Below are 19,489 nucleotides of genomic sequence, written 5' to 3'. Positions count from 1 at the left end.
CCTCCAGGGAGTGTAACACTAGAGTTTAGAAGGGGCGTGCATGGTTCATTATCTACAGAGGCATGTAGATTGGCCTGTTGGTTCAATTAAACCCCAGACTAGCCAATGTTTGTTCAGACGACGATCTTTTTTTTGAGGAGGTGAGCACGAGGACAAGAACGAGAACAAGGATGTCGAGGGATCTGGACTGTGAGCTTATCAGTTGGGGTCCATATATTTCGGAGATGCCTTACAAGTTCTACTCAGTATTGGTGTTGTTGCACGATCGGAAGAATAGAGATGCACTACGTTAATGTAACAGTATATGTGACAGCAGTACTACCTCTTCTCACCGAGAATTCTCTCCTTGTCTCTATACTCAAACTGTCTCTGTATTCAGTCCCTCATCCTCTGTAACTGAAGCCCTCTGTATCTTGATCCTCTGAGAGTATCTGTCGTCGCCACCCCCGGCCTAAACCTCGGCGCGTACTATCCCTAATCTAGAAGGTTGCTGGAACGTTTGCAAAAGCTCGGGTTCGTCTTCTCCACTGACGTAGTCTCCACAAACGGACAAGACGCTCGTGTTTGGCATAGCTCGGAGGTCCCTTTGCCCACCACCCGCTCTCTCATTGCCCAATCAGACAGAGTTGCTCGATTCATTACAGGGAACTTGTGTAGCTTGGCTTCTCGGTCGACCTTTTGGATATTGTTCCCCGGCCTGTAACTGATACAGACTGGCCCTATCTATGCTTACTCAAGATAAGAGTAAGTAAGAGCTGATATCTATAATCTGTGTATGTAAATACATACAATCTAGACTTCAAGACCAAGCCTGTTTCTTGTCTGAATCTCCGATCTCTCTCCACCCAAAGCCACACCCGTTCCCTAATGTTTAATCCAAGTCCCAATTCAGTTTCGCCCTTTTCACGCCCGAAATGGCACTATCACTCTTTAGGTAGGTCATTCTGTTCTTGGCTTACAGCTTCAAAAGAGCCGCCCGCCTTGTTATGTAACAACAACAACCACTCATCTCCTCTTGTCACTAACCCCCAGTTCGTAGCTTGTCTTGCTTGAGCTTATCGACATGCATAGACAGGGATTCTGATAGCCTACTCTCCCTTTCCCCAGCTTCAGCTAACGCCGGGCCCCTTCCCCCCTCCCCTTCACACCATCTTCCGAGGCCTGGGGTATGTTATGTATCTGCAAATGATACTGTAGCACACACATGTCAGCGAGATAGACATGGATCAATTCATTCGTCTCCTTCCGTGAATCGTCTTGCATGTCGCAGTGATTGTCGGCCATCTCCGTTGAAATCTCGGTCTGGCCCGCCCGTCAGCCTCTATCAAAGATCAAAGACGACCGTTGTCTTGGGTTTGACACTGACACTGACACTGACACTTCCCCTCAATTTCGAGAGTGCATGCATTGGATCTACTTCATCTTTCGTTAATCTGCTAATCGCTTCTCTCCATACATCACATGTCTCTTTTGTCCTTGCCTTATATGGCATCTCCCTATCTCCCCTCCTCTCTTGTCCTCTTCCATCCCAACTTTGCCGAGTTGCACTTCGCATGTGAGATCACGATGACCTCTTTTTGACTTTGGCTTCACTGATAACAGGCTATCCCACTCTCACTCCCGAGTACGCCGATTCATTACAACAAGCTAAAACAACCGTAAACGATAGCATCGCCTCGACCTCTTCTCCTGTTTCTATTCGGTTCATCAGCCCAAAGCAGTCTGTCTGGCCGATGTGCCATTACTAAGCGCAGCCGAAAGAGAGCGACGGCCCGGCCTCATTTACGGTTATCTCGGTCGCTACAATTCGTGTCAATAAGCTTGATATGTCGCGCCGGGTCATGTCTTATTTGTCCATGAAGACATTCGCGTCTCGGGTCGCCGTCCGTTCCATCTTCCGCGTAGAAGATATATTTCGAAACGACGAGACACACTTCTATGGTCTCTATCTCGACGAGTGTAAATTCTCAGCCATGACGGAATTGGGCGTAGTCAACATTTCTGTCGGTCACAATTGTAGATATCGTGATGCTTCATTCATGTACATCGTGTTCTTATTAAATGCAATCTATCAATACTCCAAACTCCATCGCACTACTGCCTATTGCAACAACAACCCTCATACAATGTATCCTCCTTTTACTCTCCACTTCTAAACCTCCTATTAAACTCTTCAACCGCAACCCCAATCATCTTGTACAAGAACCCCCTCTCACTGCCCTCCCCAATAGGAATAAACGGCCCATTAGCTCCTCCCCTCAAAGCCAGGCTCACACCCGTCCGCTCCTTTGCGATGGTCTGGACATCCTTCAGAGGGACGTCCCACTCGCTCGTCAGACGCCGCGACCGGATCAGCAAGATCCGAGCATATGTGACCATGACGACCATATCTTCCTTGGGTAGCTCGAGATGTCCAATGTACTGCTCGTCAAAGTATCGCCCGTTGTCTACTTGCTTCAGCCAGTATTGGCCGAGAGCTTCCCGCGGGTTGTAAGGGCGCACGATGCCATCTTGTGGAATGTATCGTGGATATCGTGTGCGATCCAATTCTTGACCATCAAACACTGTTGTAGTGTTGCGAATACCCTCACTGACATTGCTTGCCATGTCAAGTACACCAACCGCCGGCTTGGTAGCCAGTCCAATCATGCCCTTGCCGACACCCTTGAAGAAACCCAGAGCACCCTCCTGTTCAGCGCCCTCTAGAGGCTTGCGTGCAAGGCCACCAACGCCTGACGCAACACTTGTGATAAAGCTGTTCGCGCCGGCAGTCACACCGTACAAGGCGTGCTTCGGCCTGTTGCGAGCCCTTGTGATCCGACGGCGGTCCTGGAATTGTTTGTCCAGTGACGCCGCGGCAAGTCCCTTACTGAGACTGCCTGTAAACTTGGAGAAACTGTCACTGAAGCCAAATACCGTCTTCTTGGCAAATGAAGCGGCACCCTTGGCGATGCCCAGACCAAACTCCTCAGGCTTATCCGACAAGATCAAGCCCTGGTACGGTTCGTAGAACACATCTGTCACACCCGACGAGATACTGTTGAACAGACCCACAGGGTTTCCGAGGAAATCGGCAGATCCCAGAATCTTGTGGATCTGATACATTACCTCCTGGCTGTAGTGGCTTGAGAAGTTCTGGATAAGTACCGCTGTAGTCACCCTCACGTTGTCCAGAATAAGCGCATTGAACCGAAGCGGCGCATCGTTGACGTTTCCGACAGCCATGGTCATGACGTTGAGGAAGAACATGATGGGGTTGCGCGACGATGTCTTGTCCTCAGCGTTGACACGCTCTGTGCGCATGAAACTCAAGTTGAGCTGCATGGGCTGGATGTTTAGAACCTCAAAGTAGATATCTTGACCAGCTGGCTGGCCTGATGGCTCAGGAATGTCAAGATCCTCGTCGCACAGCTTGCCAGAAGCGTCAACCTCTGTCCAGCTAGCACCAGGCACGTTTGAGAAGTCAAGTAACGCAAACACAAAGTCCTCGTCCAGATCAATAGTCATTTCCTGCAGCAGAATGGTCGCGTATTTGACATACAGCACACCATACGAATCGTCCTTGACACGACTGACCATGGCGTGCAGCGATGGATGAGCCTCAACCTCCTGCGCCTTCTTTGGCACAACACTGGGGTAAAGGACCATAGGGAAAATGCCACCGTACAATTGATTGTCGATCTGGATCCACTTGATAGCCATCGAGATTGTCTGGATCAAAGGCGAGTCGCTGTATCGCAGTTGGACATCGCGGAAAGTCAGGTAGGCAAGTTCCTTGATTTGAGCGTTCACCAGGGAAACACCAATACCGGCCAGCTTGAGCTGCGCGCGGAATGTAGCACCTGTATCTTGATCCTTGACCTCAAAAGCCTCGGGGCCGGTATTGGTCCTAGCCAATGCCTTGGGCTTGTACATACTCTTGCTGGCTCGGAAGTTGCTGAGAATAAGGGTTTGCTTCGGTCCATCGGCAGCAACGTTGATGTCGACAATCTTAGGAGCCCCAGACGAAGTATGGAACTTCATCGGAATCTGGTTACCGATCTCAGCCAGCTTGACATGGCGCTCCTTGCCGTTTGCAGAGATAATGATCTCACGGAACTTGGCAGCAGGGAAATCCCAAGCATATGGCATGATGCTGCGAGGCGGGAGACGATATCTTATCAAGCGCCATCCACTGCGGTCCTCATCGCCATCTTCGTCAACACTGGGATTGGCTTGCCAGAACATGAACTCAACATCACTCTCGTTGCGCATCGAATATGGCCAGTTCTTCTTCTCCATGCTCAGATTCAAGAAGACTGTAGAGTTCTCCATCAGAATCTCGACCTTGACAAGGTTCTGTCGCTGCCCTGCCTTGGCGATCTTGACATATGTTGTGCCAATGTCCGCAATATTGAATGGAGAGGTCCATTGGTTGTTGACACCAGGGTAGCAGAGACACAATTGCTTGACCTTGGACTTTTGCATGAAGTGCAGAGGTTGCAGAGCACCGTCGCTAAGAGTGAGATAGCCAGAGGAGCTTGATTCTCGAACAAGAATTTCTCCATCCATCTTATTGTGTAGAACGAAGCGAGGAGCAATTGTAACAACCTTGGTGAGCTTGTACTTGCCTTCACCAGATTCGACAGTAACGCCCACATGGATCTCCTTGTCCTTGGTCGCCGAGTTCAACACAACCTCAGTGGTACTGCCGATAGCATCGAAACTTTGAGGCTTGCTCCATTCCGAGTCGGCAATCTTGAGAAGAGCTCGATTTCGGTGGTCATCATTGCCATACGAAAACATGAAGGGTAGAGCCTTAGGTCGCTCTCGATCAGATGTATCCATAAGAGGGAATTGACCCGCCGCTGGCTTGGCTTGTTGCAAGAAGCTCTTGGCGCGGACCTGGACGTCGACGCCAGTCTTATTTAACACAACGTACGGGCTGAACACTGTGATCTTGGAAGCACCTCCACTGTTGGGGATCTTGAAGTGATGTAGTGAAAGATGGAGCGGTAGTCCCTTGTCATCCTTGACCACAAGCTTATACTCCTTGCGGAATTCTTCATTCGTGCCTGAGTTGATGATAGCAAAGTCACTCGCTTTGAACACTGTATCTTGCATGTCGACACTGAGAAGCAGAAGGTGTGAAAGCTCAACAACATGGACAGGGCTGACACCTCCCTTTCGCAAGAAGTTGGTCCAGTCTTTCTTGGTGTTCTTATCATAGATGCGATACTTGAAATCGTATGGAAGCAGATTCTCGAGCGTGACTGGTGCAGAGAGCTTGACCTTCATGTATGGGTATTGCCTGCATTTGTCAGTATCATTGCATCCATCGGGGGTTAGAAAACTCACTTGGTCAATGGGTTGCCCTTGTCAAAACGGGCATGGACCTGAAAGTAGAACGGATCGCCATTCTCCCCCTTACATACAACCTGTTTCGTAGGCCTTTTAAGCATGTCTCTCCAGAACAGATGATCGGTACTCCACTGATAGCCGAACCCACCATCTGGTCGGATAATGACTTGCTTCTCAAACACCGCACCCACAGGAGCGGGCCGAGCGTCACCAGGTGCAATCTTCTCAATCTTGAGTAGATGTCCCTCCTGTACATCAAAGATACCGAGCTCGACTGGGATCTCTGTAGCATTTTCCACGAGGAGTGGAGATCTGAAGGTCACATACTTGATGTTATCGGTGCCCAACTCGACCTCAACACAGAGACGATGGAGAACATCAGCCTTGGGGCGGAGACCATACAGAGATTCTCCTTCTCGGTTGATTCTCACGTTCTTAACAGGATCGAAACCACTGCCCTCCAACTGAATAGAGACGTAGTTCTGGTTCGATTCAGTGAGAAGGTTCTCACGCATCTTCTCCCAATGCTCAAAACTCCAGGGGGCTTCCTTGCCATCCTCCAAGCGGAGATTGATAGGCTCGTCGCTGGTAGGACTCTTAGAGTGCACGACAACATCAAAGCCAGTGTAGTTTCTGATGCGGTAAGGTGATTCAACACCACGTGGCTTATCCAGCACATCTTCATTGGATGTAAGGTACTGGTACGTTTTAGAACCTAGAGCAATTGAAGCAGTGGTAATGGTCACATCGAAGACCTTCTTGGAAGCGACGTCAACGGACAACAGTCCTGAGATAGGATCCTTGGCTACACCGAAGCCAACTTGCCATGGCTCAAGAAGAGGTTCCCAACTGGACTTGGCAAAGTTGTAGACATTGGAGTACAGGTCAATGGCAGTCTCGGCCTTGAGGTTGGACGACCAATTCTCAGCGGATGCAGTAAAGTTCTTGATGCCCAAGTCAAGGATTGGAAGTTCGTGTACGTCGCCAATGAGAACAACACGGATGCCATCCACAGTTGCGGACAGCGTCTCGTAGTTCTTTTGGGCGACTTGCTCTGGAGTTTTCCCCTTGTTATCGGGATGGGTAACAGCGTGAGAAGTTGCAGTCACCTTGCTTCGTCCAGCGATGGTAGACTGGCCTCGCCCACTGGCAGATCGTTGCTTCATCCCAGCGTGGCGCAGTTCTCTTGCCTTCTGCTCAGCAGGAGTCTCTTTAATTTGTTTAGGCTCGTTGCCAGACAGCTCGCTCGCTCTGGTAACAATCCGACTAACAAGGAGGATATCGCGAAGTGACACGCGCAAGACAAGTGGTTCAATGTCCACGTGGATGTCGGTAGTATGAGGCTTGGAGCTATCCATGCTCAATTGGACTGAAAAGTCATCAATGATGCGAAGACGAGACGTCTCGAACTTGTCCATCCTACATAGGAACATGCCGATTTCGGAAATCTGGAAAGTCAGGGCATGCTGTTTTGAGAGAAGCATCTGTCGAATAGACAGGACAATCGCCTCGGAGCTTGATGTCAAGGGATTGGCGATCAGAATGACCTGCGCGTCAACGAGATTGACGCGGAAAGCAATACTCATCGCAGACTCCTTCTTTTCTTGTTTTTGAGTGACCTCTTCGCTCTGTTGCCGCGAGATTTGCGACCGGGGACGCGAGGCATTGCCGGCATAAGAGACTTGCATGGACTCGGTGTCGGATCCGTCAGGTGTCGTCTCAGCGATACTCTCGTCATCCATTGGGCTACCCTCGTCAACTGTCAACGCCTCCGTGGCGAATCCCCCGATAGCGAAGAGATAGTCGAGGGCAAAGATCACTCGTGGACTATCGATAGTAGCCATGGCAATCAAGCTCTTTTCCTTGCCGCCGGACATCGTGACACTGGCCATCAGTTGTTGAACGTCCTTGTTCATCGATGACATGATACGGCGGAATTTGTTTGTCTCGCGTGGCCGACTATCATAGATCGTGAAAGATCGGATAAGCAGCTCTGCCTCAAGTGAACCATCGGAGAGCATCCTCGTCTTGACCTTTGTGTCATCGAGCGAGAATCGAGACAGGCTGCACCTCGCAATGTCGTGAACGGGCTCATTCTCCGGTGCATTGATCAATTCGAGACCAATCGTGTTGACTCGGAAAACAAGGTCGAGTTTAGTCCATTCTTTGTCAACGGAGCCAAGCTCGGGCCCAAGATCAATCAGGCTCTGGTCTTCGCCAGACTTGTCCTCGCTGTTGATTGTGCGAGCGCGCTGTAGAGTACCCTCGTCAACGGCCTTGGCAGCCTCTTCTTCGTTGTCGTTACCTTCGCCGGCGAATGCTGCAGGCACAGACCTGGAGATCTCTAGAAGGAACTTGACTTGGTACTGAGTAAGTCGTAGATTAAAGTCAGACATCGTTCCTTCTATTTCGGTCTCTGGCCTCTTGACACCAGACTTGTGCTCAGCATATGTGATGTTGAAGCCGAGGTCGACATGGTCAATCATTTCAAGCTCCTCTGAATCTCCGCCAGCGTAGTGGAAGTCAGAAGTGAGCCTGATGTTGCGAATACCAGCAGACAGCTTCATGGCAATATCCGAGTTCTCGCTGTCGTCCAGAGGGGTAAATTTGTTCTGAGCGTAGATCTCACCAAGGTAGGCAGTGACGACATCTCTCTCAGTCTGACCTGGCTGTTGCACTCGAGGGAACACAACGATGGGAGTGTTGACAACAACGTCGAACTTGAAGCGACTTGGGCTCTGTTGTAACTGATTGGCCTGGTTCATAGCAGCTTGGCGTGCAGCATTGTAAAGGGCCTGCATCTTGCCAAACTTGACCAAGAAGTCGATGATCTTGCGGAATGGCTCCTCCACAAAGTTTACCTTGACGGAACCAGCACGGAGGAAGACCGAGCTGTCATATCCTGGGTAGGCCTTGGGGTTGGAAGAGTCGAAAGTCTCATAGCGGAAGTCTGCCAGGTCATCTCCTTGGATGGTCACGAGCTTTCGAAGATGTGAATCCTCTGAGACACCGAGATTAACGTCGTCAACAAGTGAAAGATCACCAAGTCGAGCCGAAATACGCATAGTCTTGCCTCGGAGGAAGATACCGGCGTCAGCCTTGTTGAAGGACAACGTAGCGAGACGGATTCCATCGTTATTGAGGATCAGTCTGATACTCTTCAAGTCAACCTTGACACGAATAGACCCTGTGTTGGAGTTTACGGAGGGCGCATTGACGACCGCGACAGCAGTATCGACGCTCTCCGAATCGTCATCATCATCCATTATAGCCTTGTTATTATTATTCGACTCGTCTTCGTTATTCGTAAAAGTGATGAGGATAAAGTCCAGTAGCGTGAGCAGTGTCTTTCTGGTAACGACCAGGTTGATTGTGGATATGACAGCGTTAATGTTGGTCTCTACACCCTCATACACGGGCATGAACTCGGGAGACAAGGGGTTGACCTTGACAAACTTGACGTGAACCAAGCTGCGGCCCTCTTTGAGATCCTCGCTGTCACCAGACGAGATTATCGACTTGAATTCAGCAGAAGGATTGTCCACAAAGTCATCGACAGTGACAGAGCCAAGTGAAACATCTGCTACCATGTCGAAGGGTCTGGTATAAAACTCCAGGTCGAATCGCTCGGCCACTAATTCGACAAGCAATGCGTCAGGCTTCTGTCCATCAGGGTCACTTCGGTAAAGTGAACCCTTGAGGGTATCAACCTTGAACTTGAACTCAAAGATACGTTGCTGGACTTGGAGTTGCTCAGCGTCACCGCCATCTGGGGCATCCTCAAAGTCATCGTCGTCTTCATCCATATCATCGAGCACAACAGCGGTTTCCGATTGCATAAATGGGAAAGGAGTGGACTGTCTTCGCTCGCGATGAGACTTTCTTCGTGATCGGTTGGATGAGTTGCTCTTAAGACGAGGACGAGAGGGCTCCTTGCGTTCCTCCAATCTTGGTGCAGGCCCGCCAAACTTGGGAATAGCCACATCAATAACCTTCATGAGATTCTTATACTTGGTGTCGGAGACGGTGGCGTGAAGCATTGGCAGATGTCCTGAGACCTTGAACTTGGTCAAGTTGGGAGCCTTTGGTAGGATGGAGGTCTCGACAATGAAGTCCACGTTGATTCGCTCAACAACATGGAGATGAGCTTCATCTGTTTTCTCAACCAATTGAGCTTTGGTGTCCTCAACCGAGGGTCCGATGAGTACTTGTGTCGACGTCAATTTGACAATAAACTTGTCGTACATGACGGACTCGAGTCGTTTGAGATCTTCGTCGCTGTATGTCTGTTTTTGCTTCGACTGGATCTCCTTCATCGTGCTTTGATCAACTAATTCACTGTTGACATGGATGTGACCGGCGTCTACAATCAAACATGTAGAGTTCTCGGTGGTGATGCTGACAGGCACAATAATTAGAGGTGCTTGGAGATCTAACTCAGCGTTGATCGTCTTGTGCTCCTCCAGGGCGAACTCGAGACCCGCTCGAGTCTGCTCACGAATGCTCTCAACGGTCGCACCAGCACTCTCCATGAGGGCGGTGATAGACTCCATGTGACGCTCAGGCGGTCTGAAGAAGTCGGCGATACCAACAACAAAGTTGGGGTTCCAGATAACCTCAAGAGGCTTCATCTTGCCGACCACAGCAATGTCACCCTCGCGCTCAATAGGATTCTGCTCAAACTCAAACTGGAAGAAGGGGTCTTCCTCAGGCTGCTCGAGTTCGGCCAACGACAGTCGCTTACGCTGCTTGTCAGTCGGTGCATCCTTGACTCGGACAATCTCAGGGTAGACAGAGTCTGGTGTTGTGCCATCGTTGACGCGAAGGCCACCGAGGCTGACATTAGCAAGCACTGAATCCTTCCTCTGCAACATCTTGGCTTTGAAGACATCAAAGTGCAGACTGAGGAGGTCCGCGGCGTGGTCGTGAGGACTCTTCTTGAGTGTGAAGCTGCCCGTGCTCAGGGACGTCTCGATGCACATCTTGATTGCCTCACGGGGGACATCGACTTCATCGGCGATAGCGTTCTTCTCGTCCCAATCGATGGCCTCGTAGAGTTCTTGTCGCTGCTCCTCGGTCATCTGTGTGTTCTCTTCATTCTGTTCAATCTTTTCTTGAGGCTTTGAGCCCCACACCCAGGAGATCCAGCCTTGCTGTTGCTGTTGCTGTTGTTGGGGTTGGTTCTTGAGAGCTTCAGCGTTCTCCTTCTTGAGCTGGTTGCGGGCCAAGGATCGCCAGAATCGCAGATCCTCGTATGTAAGCTTCCATTCGAGAGCATTGATCTCATCAGTTTCCTCGGCAGACATCTGATGGCCTTGTTTTCTCTTCTTGAACAGCTCGATATATCGTTTTCGATCATCCCGTCGCTCGCGGAAGTAGTCCCATGACCATTTACGGTTGCGTTCGTGAATCTTTGATAACACAGCGTTACCTGCAAACTCGAGCCAAGCACGGGGATCTTCCTTGGGTCGGACATTCTTTGGTTGTAGGCGTTTGTATTCCTGGTGTCGAATGAAGTAATGGAACAGATCGACCATCATCAAAGCGTCTCGATATTGATCGTCATCAAGAACAAGGCCAATTTCCTCGAATAGTAAGTTGGCCTTGAACTTGGGTACCTTGATATCTCCCGACTTGTCGAGCTCGATCTTTGCTTGACCGTTGACGGGCTTGAGGATGAACTGATGGTTTGCATTCTCTTGCGCATCTTTGCCAATCATTTCTCTAAACTTCGCTACCATTTCGTCATGTGGCATTAATTCTTCCGAAGAGGTTGAAGCCTCTCGGCCAGTTCCGAGAAGAGTGGAATCAGTATTCCAGTACACAGCCAAAGCACCCAAGGTAGCCAGCTTGTGGGTGACTGTGTTAGAGTCTTGGATAAAAGTAGGCTTCCACTGACCGTCAGTACTGACGGCACTAAACTCCTCGAGAGTGACACCAAGGGCGAATGGATGCCCTGGTGCTGAGATGGAGTCTTCGTATCGAATGTGTATGTTCTTGACCGTGACTTGGAGATTGTCCACGATCTTTGTCACCAGGCTCTGTGTAAAACTCTGGCTCTTCTTCTGCTCCTCCTGACTTAAACCTTCCTGGTTCCTCTCCTTGAGCAACTCAGCACTGTCAAGCTTCTCCATCTTGAGGCGCTGTTTTCTGCGATCTTCCTCGTCCTGATCGTACTCAGCCTCTTCCTTCGGGCTGGCAAGAAGAAAGACATCCTGGATAAAGACCTTGACAGGTGCACCGCGCAGGTTTGACCAGGGAATGACGAGTGTAAGCTCGCCGAGGTGACCCTCCATGACATTTATGGGAAGCTTGAGCTGGTCGAGTGCCTCGCGGCGCAGCTCGAGGTTGCGGAGCTTAACATCGCCGGACCAGATACCGACTTTCAACTGGGCTGGGTCGAAGTTCTTGACATACATGCCCAGGAACCGGTTAAGCAGGCCAGCGACGAGACCTTCGAGCATTCTGGCGGTGTTGTGGCCGTAACCCGGGCCGGGGAGGGAAAGGTAGGGTTCGTGTTATTTGTTTTTATCGAGGACTCATCTGTCGGCGTGTGGTTGTTGACACGGGTGCCATGCGAGGCTCGATCGGTGAAGCGACTGCTATCCTCGGGCGTGAACGTGCGTGAGGTCTAGGACTTTGTAGAGCGGGGTTACACTCGAGGCAGTATCGAAGGTATTTCCCCTTGAGGTTTTTTGGGGGGATAGAGGGGAAAAGCGGGATTCGGTGGTTGAGGGTATTATCGATTATGCCTCTGGAGTAACAAAGATGGACGAAACTCGGTGATGGAGGAGATATTGAAAAGGTGGGTTTCGTGTCGGGCTGTGAGTGAGTGAGTGACGCAGCTGGGCCCGGAGCAAAAGTGGGAAGCAGCGGTTTTGGGGAATGGTGTGGCGTGTATGACGATGCTGTCAGAGGTACTTGTTATTTGGTAATAATTGTGGTGGAGGAGCAAGTACCGAATTGGCTTTGAATTGATGGTGGCTTTATTTTCTACGTTCCAACGTGGTCGGGTACCTACCGCAGAATTTAGAGCTGCCAACAGCTGGACCTGGCCCTGGAGCACATCAAAGCACAGGGTACTTTTGGTGGGGCATCATGGAAGATCTTCTGGACAATGACTTGGCAGAGCTGATCTGTAAAACATCATGACTAAGGTGTTTTATCGATATCGACAATACTATAGAAGGTTTGGCTATCTATACATTCCCTCTTCTCATCATTACCGATTCCAGAAACTATTTCCATTTTCAAGGTCCATTTCTGATTGGCGTTTTTATAAATGGCTGCCCACCTGGGGTCTAGAGCTATTCCACCAAAATACAACTCACATGACGTCATGACATAACTTCACATCCATCGCGATGATGTAGGCGTGACAACAAAGGCAGAGCAAAAGGGCACATCCATGAACGGCTTGGTCTCCTCTCCCGGGCCGGACGGGACTGTCTCTACGTGTGACAAGCAGAAATTCTATTTCCCCAATTTCCAGTTCCAGTGCCAGGTACAAACAATTACTAAGGAAACCGTAGCAAACAAGCCATTACGTAGATAGCTCCAAGATCTTGGAATAACAGGAAGCTTCCATGATTGTGCTGTCTCCATTGAAACACCGATCTTCATGGTATTTCAGCTTTAGCTGGTCCTTTCATTCCAACTCTTTTCTCTTTTTATACCTTTTCGATTATCCGATGAAATCAGCTTGGTCTGGTTGCAGCAGTTACTCGCGTGCTTCTGATTGAACTCTACTCCATCACATTGACAATGTTCCGTACCTCATCTCGCTCCCTTTGGGGCATTGCCTCGAGAGCTTCTTCCAATAGAGCTTCGCAATTCCTCCCCCTCCCCCGTGCATCGATTGCACCTCTTTTGCGTCAACAGCGCGCCGTATACTCTAGCAAATCCGACGACGAGAATCCTCCTCCGCCCAAGCAGCCCATTGACATTGAAGCTGAGCGCAAGCGGGGACAAGAGCTCCTCCAATCCAACCCAAGCGTTGTTTCATCTAAGAGTTCAGTCGCCAATGCTGCCTCTACAGCTCAGGGCTCCAAGAGCGCTGATCAGGACATGACTAACGAGCTCAAGCATGATATTGTAAGCTTCAATCTAGCGTAACACTCAATTCGAAGATTCTAACAGTTCAAAGGACGTTGTCAAAGATACCTTCACCTTCACAGATGTTCCGCGCGAGTCGAGTATCCTCGGTTTGGCTGGTACACTGCCCTACCTGGGAACTTCGCTTTCGACCGTCTTCCTCGCTTGGGACTTGAACAAACCCATTCCTACAGGCAACACCTTCTACGATGCTATTATGATCGATCATGAAACAGCCAAGTACCTGCTGAGCGTAATTGAGCCTCTCCAGCTTGGATACGGCGCCGTCATCATCTCTTTCCTTGGCGCTATTCACTGGGTATGTCTGTAGCTTCACAATGGCTGCGTATGAGCTAATCACTGGAACCAGGGCCTCGAGTACGCTGAGAAGCAACCCCTTCGTGAACGAACCCGTTTCCGCTATGGCATGGGCCTTGCAGCTTCTATCGTCGCATGGCCAACTCTTATGCTCCCCGTAGAGTACGCTCTCACATCTCAATTCATGGCTTTCGTCGCCCTGTACTTTGCCGACTCCCGCGCTGCGACAAAGGGTTGGGCACCTCGATGGTACGGCTCATACCGTTTCCTTCTCACAGCTATGGTCGGCTTTGCTATCTTTATCTCCCTCATCGGCCGCGCCAAGATCAAGCAAGGCGATGCCATCACTGCCAAGGGTCTGAGCGACAACTTCGCCAGGTCTGGTATTGCTGATCACAGCACCAACTGGGAGAAGCTAGAGGCTGAGGAGAAGGCTCGCCGACGAAAGCAAAAGGAAGAGGAAGAAAAGAAGGCTAAGGAAGAAGAGAAGAAGAAGAAGGAAGAGGAGAAGAAGGGAAAGAAGAAGAATGGTAAAGGTGATGACAAGGCCAAGAAGGGTGACGGCAAGAGCAAGGCTTCTGAAGAGGGTGATAAGAAGGGCGAGGAGAAGAGCGAGAGCAAGGACAAGGATGCTGAGAAGAAGGAAGATGGCAAGGATGAAGATAAGGACTCTGAGTCGAAGGACGAAGGTGAGTCCAAGGATGAGAAGAAGGAGTCCGACTCAAAGGATGAGTCCAAGGACGAGGACAAGAAAGCCGAATCTGATGAAGAGAAGTCTGACAAGGAGTCAAAGGACGACTCCGAGCAAAAGTCCGACAAGAAGGATGATAAGAAGGACAAGTCTGAAGACAAGAAGGAGGACAAGTCCGACGAGAAGAAGGATGATAAACCCAAGGGTGAGAAGGACAAGAAGGAATAACTTGCTGTCACAATGACCAGGTTGAGCTGAAGCACTTAGCGATCATAACGGAGTTCTGGGATTTACTGTATTTATTTCTTACTAGTCGGTTAATGAATTGATGCCACAAGATACGACGTTTAAACTATGTTTGACTTGACAAAGACTGGCATCACGCTTGAAAGAATACTGTACTGTATGTAATATGAAGCAAATCACCAACCCGATGCATTAAAAAAACTAGGTATCTCTGACCCGCCGCGGGCATTGCTTCGCAAAATCCCAAACACAGCCTTGGCCCATGTGTAATTCTATCAGACCCTCGAAGAGAAGCGAAAACACTCAAGACAGATGGTGGCACAACTTCCAACGCCGTGAAAATGCAACCTGACCAGGACCGTCTGTGTCAGTCCCAGGAGTACCCATCCAGCTTTTCCGCCGTAAACCTCCCAAAAATCATCATCGTTAAAGTACTAGAACAAACAATCATTGCACGCCGAGTTTCTAACAATGCTCTTAAGGTCGAGCGAGCCCTTGCTTGGCCTGTGGATGGTCAGTCTCCGTCACATCAAATGTCAGTCTTGGGTTGACATACCTTCATCTGTTCAATTCGGGCCTTCAGCTGACTCGTCACCTCCGCTGCCCTTCTCCAGCTCTCGGCACCATTACCTCCAGTAGGCTGTGGCAGCGATGACATAGGCCGTTGAGAAGGCGCTGGTGCATGGTCGTCGTCGCGATATGATGCAGCACTTCTAAAGCCTCGTGCGGGAGATCCACGTCCGGACGAGCTTGCGCTACCGGCATATCGCATCTCAGGGCTAAGCTTGTTGCGAGGAATCATCTGCTCGCCATTTTCCTTCTCTTCAGACATACTGCTGGTGACGCTCATTCTATGGCGGCTCATTGAGGGAGGTCCATGGTCTCGGTAGACATCATCGTGTGTGGGAGAAGCAAGACCGGGGCTGTTCATACCATTTCCAGAGCTGCCCAATCCTTCAGCGCGGCTCAAAGCCTTCTTAAGTCTTTCAAGTTCGCGCCGCAGGCGGTCATTGGTCTGTTCCGTAGCCTCTGCATCGCTTCTCGCGCGGACCAATTGTGTCTCCTTGGCCTTGATGCTCAAGACGTCTCGGGTGTGGTCTTCAATCAGGCCAGCATTCTGGTTCTTGAGCTCTTGAATCTCTGACATGAACTTGCTACGTTCTTGTCGCATCTCATCAACTTGGCGGGTTAGCCGGTCGTTGGCTGCTCTAAGCTCCTCAATCTCGGCGCGCTCCACAGCAGTGAGACCGCTAGATGGAGGCGGCGAGGCTGGTGCAACTGGGGGTGAGGGTGCAGTAGGTTTGGCGAGAGAGCGTCCGGCAAGTCCACGGGAGAGACCAAGACGAGGTTGAGCGGGTGGCGCAGGTTCTTCATCTGGCATGACAGGGGCAGCGGGCGCTCGGCGAGGAGAGCCAGGTGCCGGAGCTCCAAGCGTCCTCTTCTGGGGTCCCTTCAATCCTCCAAGTGAAGGCTTTCCGAGCTTGCCAGCAGCAGGTCGAGCGGCTGGCTGAGGAGTGGGAGGAGTATCATCTGGCATTACTGGAGCCGCAGCCGCAGCGGGAGCAGCCTTCTTGACCATAGGCTTCTTTCCACCCATGACTTTCTTGGGAGGCGCCGCTTTAGGTGCAGGTGCCGCCTTGGGCTTAGGCTTCTCCTTTGCCTTAACTTCGGCGGCCTCGAAGAATTCCTTGACCTTGTTCTTGCGGATGTCATCCAGACCTTCCAAGTTAGGGGTCATAGCACGCTCACCAATAATCTTCATGATGGTACCAAGAATCTCAGCACCGCCATCTCGAAGAGCAGGGCTTGACTCAGACAAGAGCTTCTTTCCAGCCTCGCAGATGGTAGCTTGCTCGGGCTTGCTGGGCACATCTCGGGTGTTTCGTAGGCAGCGAATCAAGAACTTCATGGTACCCTCCTTTACCTGAGGGTTCTTGTTTCCAAGGTATGTGGTAATGTCCTCAAGACACTCAGTCAAATCGGTGGAGGCGAAAGCAGCGTCGAGAGCGGCGCCGAGAGCATCCGCGACAGAAGCCTTCTTCTCCTTGAGTCGGTCCATGATGGGCTGCATCACAATACTGCGATACTTGGCAAAGGCTTTTCGCAAGCCCTTTGCGAGAGCCTCAATACACAGAGCAGCTTGAGTGACGACGGCAACGTTGGCATCCTTCATGCATTTGGCCAATCCACGGCAAACTTCATTGAAATCGGTTTCCTTGATGCGAGGAACGTTGAGCGCCTGGTGAAGACCGTCAACTGCTTCTTTTCGGTCCTTCCACTTCGAGGAGGCGAGCAGATCACTGAAGTTGGGCGGGATCTTCTTGCTAACGTCCTGGGGTTCAGCCAAATCGAAAGCGTCCACCTCGCCAACCTCTTCGCCCTCTGCTTCGCCTTCCTCACCCTCCTCGCCACCTTCGGGAGCAGCGTCGAGAGCTTCTTGTTGCGATCGGAGGAGTCGTTCTTGCTTGGGAGGGCCTTCGGCCTTGATCTTCTCAAACTGCGCTTCCAAATCGGTCTGCTGGGTAGGCTTGAGCTCGCCCCAAAACATGGGCTTCATAGCCTCCCTGAGCCATCTGTAAAGTTCGACTGTCAAATTCGTTGCCTCAGCACGGACGTTCTTGTCGGCAGCACCGAAGGCTTTGGGGAGCGCTTTGAGCACAGGTTTGGGATCGACGACCTTGCAGCCATAGTTGTGGAAGATTTGTGTAAGGGCGTTCAGTGTCGCAGCAACGTTCTTGGGAACCTTGTTGGAAAGACCGGGCAGCATGTCCTCAATGACCGGCCCAGCGACATCGAGCTCAATATACAAAAGTAAAGCTTCGATGGAGTTTTGCTTGATCGCCGCACGTGTGGAGGATAGACACTTCTCGACCATGGGTGTAATGGTCTGATTTCGCGTCCGTAGACAGCAGTCTCGTCCACCATATTTGAGGAATGCGCATAGGGCGGTGACGGCTTCTTGTTGAGCGGCGACATTTGAATCGAGAACTGCTTTGTTCCACAAGCCGGGCTCGTTCAAGAATGGTCGGAAACAAGGATCGGACTCGTCGGGAGACTTTTCGAACTGCTTGGTTGCTTCTTCATATGCTCCTTTTCTAACCTTCCAGACCTTGTGAGTGAAGCGGTCCGCCAAGGGTATGGAGCTAAAATCTTCTTCTTCAGCCATGGTAATGTTTGGGGGTGAAAATGTGTATTCTGGAGAGCTCGAGACGGGGTATCTTTCGAGTGGATGATGTTGTTTCTTCTTGTTGTGCTTTATAAAGCGGACTAAGCGGGTAATTAGCTTATGAAATAAACGAGAGCGGCGAGGAGGAGGATCCATCATATATATAGCTCTAGTTGGGCTCTCATAAGCGCGCGAGACGCTCAACAGGAGCAAAGAACTGACTTGATGATAATCGAGGGAATGTGAGTTGAACGTACCAGAGTTTTAAAGCAGCGGATTGAACTGCGGGTATCAAATAGAGGGAAGAGGCTTTGTCGCGTGAGTGAAGGGCAATGGGTGGATGTTCAAGAGGAAACAAAGCAGAAGTGCGTCGTTCTTTCTATAGAGCAGAGCAGAGCCCAGCGCAAGGTTAGTGAATCCAATCCAAATCTGCAGAGGAAGAAGCATGCGCAACAAAGAAGCAACTGCCAAAATAGCGAAGCAGGGCAGGGTGAGGTAAGAACAGGCAAGGGACTCTATTTGTTCCTAGATCCTTGTTTGTTTGGTTTGGGTGAGGGACGATCAAATGGTCATGTTCGTTTTTTTGGAGGGGGACAGACTGAAAGTCAACAACCGCCCGTCACCTGATTTGCAGGGGTTGAAATTGAAGTGCCTGAAATGACGGCGGGACAGAACAGAATATGGGGTCTGATTTTCAGGGACCTTACTTACAGTTTGTTTGTCTGTCGGAGAGATTGTTAGGTAGTGCAGGTGTTTTGTCGAATTGGGAAAGACAAGAGTTATATCGAGAGTTAAATGGGTTTAGATGCTGTGCCACAGACCCTTCAAGATAGACAGACGTTCCTGGCTTATGACTCTTTTGGTGTGTTGTCATTCGAGCGGCCCGGTTCTCTTTATTGACGCCCAATCTGCGCCATTGCCCCAGAAACAGACTGCAGCCACACCAACATCAAAACGCATGAAGATCAACACCTACAGCCAAGAAAAGGTTCAGAATTAATTGATTACGGGACAAACACGCCCAAATGCTCAGAATTACTTCACATTATTTCTAGCACTAAATCGCCAGCCACAAATCTGTCTTTTTTGAACAATACTCCTTCTGATTGAGAAGAACAGATGTCACGCGCAAGGGACTGCTCTGACATTCCAACTGTTCCATGCTGCAAGCCTTCAGCTCAACTGCAGGGTCAAAGCCACAACGTCATGAAATGTTCCTTACATTCGATCATAGCATTCAATCTGCCCTGCTGAAGTTCGCCTTGCTTTTCATTGCGTACGGAGTAGTAACGAACCTTCTGGTCAGCTACTGACGTGTCATGCATGCTCTAAACTAAGGACTGATGGGCGTTGGTGTGCTATCCACATTCTTCAACAAGCTTGGACAAGGAATCCAAGACATATTGATTGAGGGGTAATTCTGGACATGGCAAACTCTCAAAAATGCACTAGAAGGTCCTGTCATGACTGGTCCATGAAGAAAATTGGGTGAAGGGCTATTTCCGAAATTGCTTTAAAGTTCAGCGTCTAATGTTTACAGATGCTTCAGTGTATGCTCACTTCATGGTCTATCCAGGCAAGCAGGGTATACAAGTCACTTGAGAATGGCAAATCATTGTATAGGGTCAAAGAGA

At 50.2% G+C, this 19,489-nt stretch overlaps 3 protein-coding genes across 3 annotated transcripts; 1 reads left to right on the top strand and 2 right to left on the bottom strand.

The window, feature by feature from the left end:
* Positions 1–2,139: 2,139 nt before the first annotated feature.
* J7337_006146 (uncharacterized protein) lies at positions 2,140–11,804 on the bottom strand (the record flags this gene model as incomplete). Its single annotated transcript, XM_044823812.1, has 2 exons — positions 2,140–5,290; positions 5,338–11,804. 2 exons carry the CDS (start codon positions 11,802–11,804, stop codon positions 2,140–2,142), a joined length of 9,618 nt encoding a protein of 3,205 aa, XP_044682303.1.
* A 1,300-nt stretch (positions 11,805–13,104) lies between these two features.
* Positions 13,105–14,671, top strand: J7337_006145 (uncharacterized protein; the record flags this gene model as incomplete). Its single annotated transcript, XM_044823811.1, has 3 exons — positions 13,105–13,434; positions 13,487–13,753; positions 13,805–14,671. The coding sequence occupies 3 exons, from the start codon at positions 13,105–13,107 to the stop codon at positions 14,669–14,671; spliced, it is 1,464 nt and encodes a 487-aa protein (XP_044682302.1).
* A 495-nt stretch (positions 14,672–15,166) lies between these two features.
* On the bottom strand, positions 15,167–17,855 carry J7337_006144 (uncharacterized protein; the record flags this gene model as incomplete). The annotated part of the gene is made up of 2 exons (XM_044823810.1): positions 15,167–15,193; positions 15,246–17,855. The coding sequence occupies 2 exons, from the start codon at positions 17,853–17,855 to the stop codon at positions 15,167–15,169; spliced, it is 2,637 nt and encodes an 878-aa protein (XP_044682301.1).
* Between the last annotated feature and the right edge of the window lie 1,634 nt (positions 17,856–19,489).

The sequence above is a fragment of the Fusarium musae genome, chromosome 4 (assembly GCF_019915245.1).
Source record: "Fusarium musae strain F31 chromosome 4, whole genome shotgun sequence".
Classification (NCBI taxonomy): domain Eukaryota; kingdom Fungi; phylum Ascomycota; class Sordariomycetes; order Hypocreales; family Nectriaceae; genus Fusarium; species Fusarium musae.
This window is presented reverse-complemented; position numbering and strand designations above follow the sequence as displayed.